The sequence below is a fragment of the Glandiceps talaboti genome, chromosome 1 (genome assembly GCF_964340395.1).
Source record: "Glandiceps talaboti chromosome 1, keGlaTala1.1, whole genome shotgun sequence".
Taxonomy (NCBI): domain Eukaryota; kingdom Metazoa; phylum Hemichordata; class Enteropneusta; family Spengelidae; genus Glandiceps; species Glandiceps talaboti.
The window spans coordinates 24,651,674-24,663,945 of NC_135549.1; the positions used below are offsets into that span (position 1 = coordinate 24,651,674).

General features: G+C 34.3%; 1 protein-coding gene across 1 annotated transcript; it reads left to right on the forward strand.

Annotated features, from left to right (window-relative positions):
* The first annotated feature begins 654 nt into the window (after positions 1-654).
* Positions 655-10,934, forward strand: LOC144434781 (voltage-gated purine nucleotide uniporter SLC17A9-like). The gene is made up of 9 exons (XM_078123279.1): positions 655-776; positions 1,938-2,064; positions 2,538-2,757; positions 3,844-3,943; positions 5,368-5,595; positions 6,377-6,473; positions 7,074-7,196; positions 7,731-7,902; positions 9,766-10,934. The coding sequence occupies exons 1-9, from the start codon at positions 655-657 to the stop codon at positions 9,933-9,935; spliced, it is 1,359 nt and encodes a 452-aa protein (XP_077979405.1). The 3' UTR covers positions 9,936-10,934.
* Positions 10,935-12,272: the final 1,338 nt, after the last annotated feature.

Here is a 12,272-nt window from a genome sequence, read left to right on the forward strand (position 1 = left end):
TATTAAAATAAAGTAAAGTGTCAGAAAAAGAACTGATGTTTCTTACGGTACGGTATGAGATCAATAGTTCAGTGTAGGATATAGAAACTAGATTCTTATACTAATAGGCCTCAGATTACACACACCCTTCTAATAAATTAGTTGGCCAAAATTGACAATTATTGTTTCAGACAGCATGCACAATAAATTTCAAATCGCTACGTAGTGGTATCAATAACGAACATTTTGGCTTTATGTTCAAAGACATAGTACATTATACTTTAATGTATCTGAGTGGCATACATTTTACTATTATGGTGAAAATTCTTCCATTTTCTGATAAGAAATATTTATATTTGATATCTTACATTGAAGTTTTCTACCCTTGAATTTAGAATGTGCAGGTTCTTAATTGGTTTCTGTGTCGTCGTATCACACAGAGTTAGTGAACACCCGCTTAGAACGGGCTGTATATTTTGGCTTCCAGCAAATATCGTCAATGACACTTTGCCAGTGTATATTCATGAGCAATTGTTATTCTAATATAGATGTAACAGTTGAAGGTCCTGAATATATACATGGAACAATCTGCGCATGTTTGTAATCGGGGTCATAAAAAACCATTGATGCCCCAAAGTAAACATCTGGTTAGTGTTACGTACAATAGCAACTAAGATGGACGGGGGCGATGTTGCCGACGAGCCGGGAAAGAGCGGTGCAGGCGAAAGTCTGCTACTTGACGACGATATTAATGAGGAGAAATCGTCTGTACACGTGGACTTTATCTTTTGGACACGGTGAGTCTTCACGACGCCGAGAATTTAACACAAACATTATGTTATTTTAATAACGACAAGGCTAGCTATAGTCCAAGGCTCTGAATTGACCATGGAGTCAGATAAATTTGGTCGGCCTGACAACATTCTCAGTCAGAGATCCAAGTGATCCCAAAACGTGAAGTCAATGCATCCGTGATTTAGTGACAACGTGGCACGTTTTTTTTTCAGGGATAAATCTATGCCGACTTCAATAGTGTCGGTATCGATTGGTGTTAATATAATTATTCACGGACCCGGAAGTCGAGTTTCTGAGACATAATCCGGCCCACCGCTGCAACCGTTTTACTCCTGTGAGATCCACTTCTCTCCCCAGATCAGAGAAATGAGAGATAATTGACATTGACACTGAACACAGCCACTACATAATTTGAACTCTGTATTTATTGATTTAACTGTTATCAGTCATTTGATACCGAAGGTCATTATGAAAACATGGCGTGACTCGCTAAGTATAATTCCACAGTGCTCGGTGTCATTACACATGTATGTATGTATGTATGTATGTATGTATGTATGCATGTATGTATGTATGTATGTGTGTGTATGTATGTGCATGTGTTTAGTGTAGTTAAGAATGCATGATGCAAATGCAAATATACCAAGATTTGTACAGAAACGGTAACTACCATATCTTGCGACGATTAAATCTAGTACCCATTTTCATGTTATGTGTATATGTAAGAGAATATATATATATATATATATATATATATATATATATATATATATATATATATATATATATATAGTTTTGATTTATAATATAAAAGTGTAATATAAAAGTGAGTAAATGTGATGTCTTTACTCTACTTTCATTCCATTTATATGTCAGGAAGGAGGAAATCAAAACTATATATATATATATATATATATATAAACTATTACGCTCTGCCACTGCGGTATAGAGCACTGTCTTATAGCAGATTGATACTCACCGAGTTATATATATATATATATATATTAGATATATAATACGGAAAAAGAATTTCGGCATCAGTTATAATTATCCGCACTGATAAAACAGATATCTCTAAATACAGACATGAATGGTGGTAAATATAATATAAAAGTGAGTAAATGTGATGTCTTTACTCTACTTTCATTCCATTTATATGTCAGGAAGGAGGAAATCATATGGGGAGGAGCGATGTTTATTTTAACAACTCTGACTATAGCTTGTAGAAATATTCTACCGGTGAGTGCTGTCGTGATGTCTGAACAGTTTGGCTGGGACAAATCGGAAACGGTGAGTGCAATACTTTTACATTGGAAACGAGGTTGATATGCCGTTTGACTCTTGGGACAGGATGGATAAATATAGACACATTCACTTCGTCATGTTGAGTCTTTGCATGTACCTGACATTCCCGTATACTATAGAGACATAACCCGGCATATACACTTTGATTACTTGTGTTTACTAGTGATTGCATATAATACTTGTGGTCACCCAGTTGAATACAAATCATTTACAGTGCATACAATATCTAATAACCAATTCAACATTTTAAAATTATTATTTTTATTATTATTATTATTATTATTATTATTATTATTATTATTATTATTATTATTATTATTATTTTCAAATTTTGCAAACACGTACTTGGTCTATGTTTGTGTGGAATGAAATCTCATAATGTAGTTTTATTCATAATAGAGCTGAATGGAACACCCCTTTCTCGTCTACACCATGACTATGTTACGTTTTATTCACAGGGTTTAGTGTTATCTAGCTTTTACTGGGGATACCCTACAACACAGATTTTATCAGGATATCTAAGTGATCGATTTGGTGGAGATCAGGTAGCTACTATAGCTGGCATTGGATGGGGTATACAGACAGTAATATTTCCATTCCTTGTTCACACATTTGATGGGAAAACATCACAACTGGCATTCCTTGCTGTAGTCAGAGTCATATTTGGTATGAATGAAGGTGAGTGTGAGATTGTAATTTTTTTTACATAGTAATTAGGCGTGTACAAGAATATGTATTTAGAGTATACGTCGCACCAGACTTACTTCTGTCCTTAGTACACTTGTATTGATTACTGCTACCAACTGAAACTCGTTGCATTTGTCAAAACGAGAGATTGGTGTATATACTGATGTCACCAGCCGTAGGTTTTCTACCAAATGGTTGTACACACGTGAAGTGCATAGAGCTCCTTTACAAGAATAGAAAATTAGGTAAGTTATTAAGGTGCTATAGCATCACCCAAAATCATATTTTAAGCAATAATCAATACAGTTGTACTCGAGGTATAAATAAACCTGATTAGACTTTGGAAGGAGCTGGTGGTGGTGGTGGTGGTGGGTGGGGGGTGGGGGTTGAAATCGTCAGCAATTATTATAATCAAATTGATCATATGATATGGCGTTCTGAAGCATAGAATGGTGACTCCATTAAAATCTTTATTGCACTTAACTTGTCTGACATGTTGACCTCGCAGACGAGGACGAGGTCTTCGCCGTGACTTAGGCCTGATACTAGTATTAATTACATGCGAGCGAATCGAAAGTGTGTAAATTAAATAGTCATCGACATCGATCTATGAAAGGTTAAGCTTAACATTGATAAAAGTGAAATTGATCTAAATGAGTGGAATAACAATACGAAACAACTTTAGCACACTTATACTGTTCTTTATTGCTCAGAAGGTTATTCACAAGTGCGTGGCAACAATGTTCAAAGAGCACCGGTATTTTGACCTGGTAAAATCAAACACATAGCGAAAGGTAAATGTTTTCCAAAACATACTTGTCAGACTAAATGTTGATTAATAATCCCAAAGGAAAGACATTTAGGCGCAAAAGGAAACCAGCAACATTTGAACAGAGTAACTACATGTATACTATAGTTATTCAAGGGCGACGAGACCAATTCACTCGGTGGTGTTATATAGTATTTTAAAATACTAACTTATACGTTCATATCCAGAATCGGGATATTGTAATTATGCCTATTCTTAACAACTGTTGATTGTTTATCTTTACATTTTATTTGTCCATATATCCATAGCTTTTCACTATCCAACCATTGCCAGTATAACTGCTATGAAAGTACAGGAGGATAGACGAACTTTCTTCTACTCAACAGTTGGGACAGGAACTTCAGTAGGGTATGTTACTTATGTAGTACTCAGTTCACGCTACAAATAATGTACATGTAATAATAGTGTTAATGAAGAGAATTAAATTTATAATGCGCCTGTCTAATCGCTATAGCAAAGCTCGAGGCACATACAGAAGCAAGATGGTAAAATTACTGTATGGACATGGGAAAATTGTATACACAGGCACTGGATATGCAGGGCAAATGAAGATTGGAGCTAATGTTTAATAGGATAGGTCTTGAGAGAGTGATGGTAGGATGTTATAGATTTGGGTGGAGGGCAATACATATATACTGGATACAGGGCAAACTGCGAAAGCTGAGGCAAATGTTTATTGAGATAGGTCTTGAGAGAGCAACGGAAGGATGTTAAGAGACATGGAGTGGCGCAGATTGACAGGAAGATTGTTCCATAGTGTAGGGCCGATGTATGGCCCAGAAGGATCTGTTTCTCACATGTATATCCCATTTCACATCATACATTAGAACTCCAAATGTTTGAACCTCCATAGTCGATCACCCAATCACATTGAAAGTATGACATTTATTTTAGAATATGCAATACATTATTCCCTAATAGTTTTCTACACCAAGTCAGGCAAATTATATGAGTGACATAAGGGGTCCTTCTCACTTCGAGTCAAATGAACGATGTGTAGTGACAAAACCCTTTTATTTAAAAAGAGGATAATGAATGAGGCTAGTTAAATAGGGCAATATCTGAAAGCAACCTTCAAATCTAATTTCACGTGACATGGTGCATACACTGACGATGACAGATCACAAACGTCCTATGGCATCCGTCAAATTTCGCACAATTCGGTATATATGTTAATGATAAGGAATGGACGGTATAAGAAAACCGAATCCTTACGGAAGGACTTCATTGTATGTACTTCTGGTTAGAAATATACGAGAATTGAAGAATTATACGATATTAAATTTATTGAAAATAGTGATGATTATTAACGTTCTGATCGAGTCCTGGCGTCAAATAAAAAAATTCTACTCACAGAGTTGAACAATTTCTTGGCAGCGAATCCCAAATTGTCGTCCACGTGTACATGTCAGCATCGCAAGTGATGTACTGCCATACATAGGCTGTTATCACATGTAGCTATAGTGCACCCCAATGATGCAAATAAGACGTGAGCAAATATTTGGCATTCACTTCCAAGATTTGTTTTGACTCTGTGAGCAGAAGTTTTCATTTGATAATATTAGCCCTGAGACCATGAACATTAATTCCCATATTTTGAGTCATGTTTCGGACAGAATTAGAATCAATGACAGAGACGCGCGTTGTCACGTAGGAAGACATGGTAATAATTCCTGTATTTTCTGTTCGAAGACATACAGAGTGGTTTAATATCCTTAAGCTTTAGTGTCAAGATTTATTGAATAATTGATTTGCTTTCATATCTCTTTCAGAACAATAGCAAGTGGAAGTATATGTTCTTTCCTTCTATACAAATATGGCTGGGAAATAAATTTTTATCTTTTTGGTGGATTCTCGATTCTCTGGGTTTGTTTAATGAGGATTATCCTTATGAAAAAGAGATGCATGCATCGATGTAAAACAAGGAAGAGAAAGAGGTCACAGTCTGAGATGACAACCTGGAACACTTGGAAAACATTACTGAGACATCGAGCATTCTGGTAAGTGGATCACTGCTAAACCTTCACCTGAGCGAACTATTTTGTACATTCATATATTTAATTTCAGCAGAATTTTTGATGTAGATATTATTTCTATCTTGCTTCGTTCAGCCGGGTAAAATGTGACTGACCTAAGGAACCTTGTCACGTCGAGTCAAGGACGAGTAGCGACAGCACCCTTAAGTCACAAGTATTCACCGACTGATAGAAGAAAGGTATTTATTTGGGAATAACAGAATAGAATTATATCTGCGCTCCCTGGTTTAGTTATAACAGAAAGTAGATAACGATGGCAATTCTGACGCGTTTTGAGTCATATTTCATCAGGCACTGCAGAACACATGGAGCAAACGCGTGTTGTCTTAATGTAGAACTACCAAGGTTTAAATAAATCCAAATTTTCTGTTTGAATGCATACAACTTGGCTTGCGCATGTCATTAAATAGTTCTTATATCTTTGAATCTTTGTTTGGAGCAATTTTGTGTATGGAAAATATCGAACCTGAGCAATACCTATTATGTTGTCAAATTTGTTCAAAGTATCACTTTCAGAGTTGTAATTAAAACATTCAAATAGATATAACAATTGTTCTATTTTGAGTCTGTGTCAGCTGGTATTGTATAAAGACTGTATAATTCAAAGCAATTTTTTAAAATAAAAGTTTTAAAAAAAAAGACATCCAATATTTTGTTTATTTCATACCTGAATATACAACCATGGCTGACGTGTTTAAAAATGTAATGTGTTAAGATTACCCCTCGTTCTCTTTATTTTATCCAGGGCCATGATCACTATCAGTTTTTGCAACTCGTATGCCTGGCATTTACTATTTAACTGGCTGCCAACATTTTTTACCGTAAAGTTTCCCGATGAAAAGGTAACTATCTACAAAAGCAGTTGAAGTTCTATTTCGAAGATTTAAGACACAAAAGCATTAAGGTAAACCTACTCGTCTCACAATGCTTCGTCAGATTTCATGATGACGTCAATGGTGGTTCAGCTCAAGGCGCAGCAGCCCCTGATTTACACACAAGCCTTGAATGGGGCCATGAGCAATAGTGAAATTGCATTTTCACGGTTAATATCATATTTAAAGTGGCCATATGGTTGAGAATTAGGTATTAGGTCTGGATTTTTAATTTATAAAAAAATTTACCATGGCTTCCTACTTGAAAAATCAACGTGAAACAACATGTGACGCCTTGTTTGTAACTCAACAGAAGAGCGATGAATAATAAGTAGATTTTTTGTTCTTGTACTACATATTTGAACACTGTATTGAGCTACAGACACGCTTAATCTACGTTGATTCACATTGATTTTTCAAGTAGGAAGCCATGATAAAATTGTTTTATAAATTAAAAATTAAAAATAAATACCCCACTCCTCATCCATACGGCCACTTGAAGTGTACATGGAATATTGATGGTTTGATTTAAACATTCGTAAATGTCTAATACTTTTTCTTCTCTAATAGGGTTGGGTGTTTAACGTAGTACCATGGTTGATTGCTGTACCATTTCACATTATAAGTGGATACATCGCCGATCGAATGATTTCGAAAGGAATCAGTAAAACCACAACGAGAAAATTCCTACAGGTAATCAAATTTATACTAAAGTTAACCAACAATAACAAAGTGCAATTGATCTATAACCTATAACCACAGAACCATCTCGCCGGAATATCAATTGTCATACTAGACTTTTTTTTACAATCAGACTACACATGCATTTTAAAGGACAAAGTCACGTTTTTAGGTGTACATTTGCTGCAGCTACTCGCAGTAATCTACATTTTGAAGCATTTATATACTTTACCATCATTTGACATTGACTTTCAAAACTGGTACTACAATTTTATAAACGTTTTGGTGATACATTATTAAAGATATCAAAAATGTGAAGTAAATGTGTACTATGCAGTCAACTGTTCTAACAAAGCCAGAGGTCAAGTATCGGTATTAACATAATTATATTAGAATACTGTAATTGAGGTTTTATGTATTTTCACATTGAGTAAAATGCATATAAAATAATTCAGCTTGTGCTTGATATAAAATATTTACGAGGTAGTAAAATTTGTTGTATGGGCTGTGGCTTTTGGTGTAATGTTCGTGTTTTCTGTTTTTCAGACTATGGCTTCATTGAGCTTTACTACTTCACTTATGCTTGTTGGACACATGACATGCTATGCTAAAACGTTAACAGCAGTCACATTCGCCATTTCTATGGAAAGCTTAGGTACTGGTGCGGCGTACGCAAATAATCAAGACTTGGCACCGACTCATGCTGGCGCTGTGTATGGTAAGGTTTGATTTTCAACCATAGCCTGTCTTCAGATAACGTTATTCTCTATCCTTTTTTCATTCCATGAACTAGAACGATTCAACAGTCATTATTTAAAATATATTCTAACGTACTATAATTCTCAGTGTTATAAGCAACATAAACCCATATTAAATCAATATACACTTCAGTAAAATCGTTCAAAAGGACCTTTTTCTATTGTTGATATCAATTTTACAGTAATCAATGCAATTTTACCATAGGAATATATCGAACTGGAAAGCAGTTCAAAATTTGATTGGTGTTACTTATCTGAGTGCATAATTTTAGAAGAACACCATTCACTTCATCAAGTGCATTATATATATATATATATATATATATATATATATATATATATATATATATATATATATCACTCGGCGAGTATCAATCTGCTAAGACAGTGCTCTATACCACAGTGTCAGAGCGTAATAGTTTTGGTAATAGTACTACCAAAGCTATATATATATATATATATATATATATATATATATATATATATATATATATATATATATATATATATATATATATATATATATCGCCAACTGACTAAACAATAGTATTCATGGAGAATATATAGCTATATAGTCTATATTGTACTGTCTAAGAGCATTTATATATATATATATATATATATATATATATATATATATATATATATATATATATATATATATATATATAATCACATTTCATTTACCTTTAATGTAGAATAATAACGAGTGTCTGAAATAAACTCTTCAAAGTTTTGCTGTTACTTTATTCAAGGAAAGTCCCCATTCTCAGTTAAAATCATTCAAATAAATCTGGGGTCAACGTACAACTTTAGAAAATAGAAATCAAAATATTACTGTGTTTCAAAAAAATGTCTATTTAATTTTATTTTAAAAATTGCTTTGAATTGCTTAGTTTATACAACACCAGTCACATTCACATTTGGAACATTGACTTTGAATGTAATTGCTGGCATGAACACAAAATAGACAATTGTTATATTATTATTTGAATTTTTTAATTACAACTCCGAAAGAGATACTTTGAACAAATTTGATAACATAGTAGATATTGCTCTGTTTCGATATTTTCCACACACAAAATTGCTCCTAAGATCCAAAGATATAAGAACTATTTGAATACCATGCGCAAGCCTAGTTGTATGGATCCAAACAGAAAATATGGAATCATTTAAACCCTTGGTAGTTCTACATCAAGTCAACAAGCGTTTGCAGACCTTGATGAAATATGACTCAAAACGCGTCAGAATTGCCATCGTTATCTGCTTTCTTTTATAAATAAGCTAGCGAGCGCAGATATAATTCTGATCTTCCTAAATAGGTTTCCGCAATCAGTCGGCGAATAAGGTAAAATAAAATGCACACATGAAATGTTTCTAATTCAACAAAGAATGACGATTATCTGGACAACAATGGACTTCTAGACCTACTCAACTATTTTGTGGTTTTGCTTATTTTAAATTTCAAAAATATGTTGTTATCCAAGTTGGTAAAAACTGGGGAAGGCAACAAATGATTCAAAACAATAAAAAACTAATACAACCAATTCTCCTCCTTTTTGAGGTACATTTGATTTTATTGTTTCTAATTCAACAACTTACCAAGTCATGAGCAAAAGAAATAACAATGAATAAACGTTTGTATTCCTGACGACATAAAAAGGAATAATAACGTGACATTGAATATGTCATAAAATACCATGATCGTAAAATTACAAATATTTGTTTGTGTACAATTGAACCGAGTCCTTTCGGCCAGGAGTCAGATATACAAGAAAGTATGATATCTCAGATGTATTATGTGTTTGTTTTTATTCAAACAGGAGTTATGAATTCCGTCAGTGCTGTACCAGGATTTCTTGGTGTCTACATCAGTGGTCACATAATGGACTATTTCAACAGTTGGAGCGTTGTCTTCAGTATAACAGGGTCTTTAACATTTTTTGGCTGGATTGTGTTTGTGATTTTTGGGACTGGAGAGCAAATTGTTTAAATTTGGAGATACCAAAACCAATTTCAGAGTTACTGGTACATGAGTAAACTTTATTCCACTGTATGACTGATTGGTTGTAAAAAAAACATTACAAATAACAAAGTCTTCCAGTAAATGCTCTACGTATGTGACAGACAACATGATCATTTTCTTTAAATCAAACTGCAAAGTTACAATTTAACGCAAGAATTATGCGAAAAGCCTTTGTTATGAGCTTACGTGGAAAGGTGCTATAGGAAAGATTTGACTTGCTACTGTAATGTACCAATATAGTAAACAAGAGAGGACATCTCGTAAATCATTTACATGATATTGCAGATAGCAAAATTTGGGGATTTCTGGAAATCAATGTACCAAATATAGGTTACTATATACTAATAGTGATATTCTAAACTGGCATGGCCGTGTAGATCGTATGAGAGGGATGGATTGATTTTTCTAACAATGCAGATTTGAAACAAGAGATAAATCGTATAGAGTACAACAATACCCAGCCAGTATCCTGAGTGACTATAAATACTCAAGATGCCACATTATTACGCTAAGAGTGAAGCAAAGACATTAACAATGGCAGCTGAATACAAGTGAATTTTACGTGCGATGTGTGGTCACGGATTTCACCCAAGTATTTTTTATTTCGTCTTTGACCTTAGATACATGTCACAATACACTAAAACAAGGTCACCTAATTTTTGCAAAATTTTTAATTTTTAACAGTACTAAGAAACACGACTGGAGGAGTTTCAGGACAGAATGATCTGATGGTTAGAGTGACGTCGGGTTTACAATTTGTCCAGAAGCTATGCCATTTGTTTGTGCATGAAAATGTTGTGCCCCGATCAATCCACAACCTGTCTGTATGATTGGGAAAGGCAGAGGTTGCAAAGCGGATGCTTTAATCACGTTACAGAGGCTGCAATGGACTGTATGCTTCTCAAGGAATTGAGTATGTTATGGGCCATTGTGCAATTATAGGTCTTTGCGTAATGATTGTATTTTGTACAGTACAGTACAGTACAGTACAGTACAGTACAGTACAGTACAGTAGAGTACAGTACAGTGACCATAGCATCCATTGTAGGATGTGCTTTATAAATGTGCACTGTTATAATTTTATCGATAAAATCATAATCGACAGAAATATATCTACAGTTTCCCAGAGATCAGCACTATTTCAGAAACCTAGGAATACACGGCACTTTTTTGAAAATAAATTGCTGTTATGTCAAAATGGCGATCTCTTTATTTGTGGCATTTTCGTTTTCATAGCAACAATACAATCCTTTTCTGATGATGCATTTTGATCTGCCTGTAACAAGTATATAGATGCAATTATTGAACCAATGTTATTGTGATGGGCGAATGGTTCGAGTGGCCGGCCTGGAATCTGCAGGTTAAAGGTTCGAGCTCCTTCGCTGCCGTTTGTTTCCGAGTGGCTAAAGTCTTTGGGCAATAATTTAACTAGTGCCTCAGTCAACCGAGCTATATAATTGTGCACCTTGGTAGGCTAGAGGTTGCACTATGAATGTGTTAATCATATGCACATATAAAGGCTGCAATGGATGCTCCCCAGGGAGTTGGGGAAGTACAAAGGGCCGTTGTGCCACTATAGATTCAGGGGTACTAATTGTAAAACGTTTTGAACACAAAGTGGGAAAGCGCTATATAAAAACAACATTATCATTATTAACACTATTATTTACTTTGGAAAATGAATGGATTTCATAGTGTTACACAATATTGGTTGCCATGGAATTAATTTTTGATAGGGCCATTTGGATCTGGCACTTTCAAACCCCTAGATTTACATGGAACTTTTGTTCACCTATGACGCAGTTAAATAAAAAATGATTTCCATATCTGTATCATGTTCGTCTCCATGGCAATAATAATACTAATACATTTCTGATGATGCACATCTATCTACCACACTGAATAGCCTGTATATAAGCTAAATGTTTCTATCATTGCCATTTATTTTGGCTAAATTAGCAAATTGCATATTTTTTTTCACAATTTTGATTACCATAATAATCAAGTAAGAAATGGTACAATTACTTCATCTAATGCTCAAACATAGAAGTATGGTCTGTATTATTGCTGAATAGATATGATCATTAATTTTGAAATAACGCTTTTGGTAATTTCCTCATATACATGTTTTAAGGGGAAGAAACACTTTGGTCCCTGGTTTCCATGGCAACAATAATGTTGAGTAGTACATTTTTATAAAGATATTGCAGGGGCATACCTAATGCTATACAACCAATTCTTTTTTCGTATATGATACCATCTCGGCACAGATTAATATGTTCATTTATATATTTATTAATTATT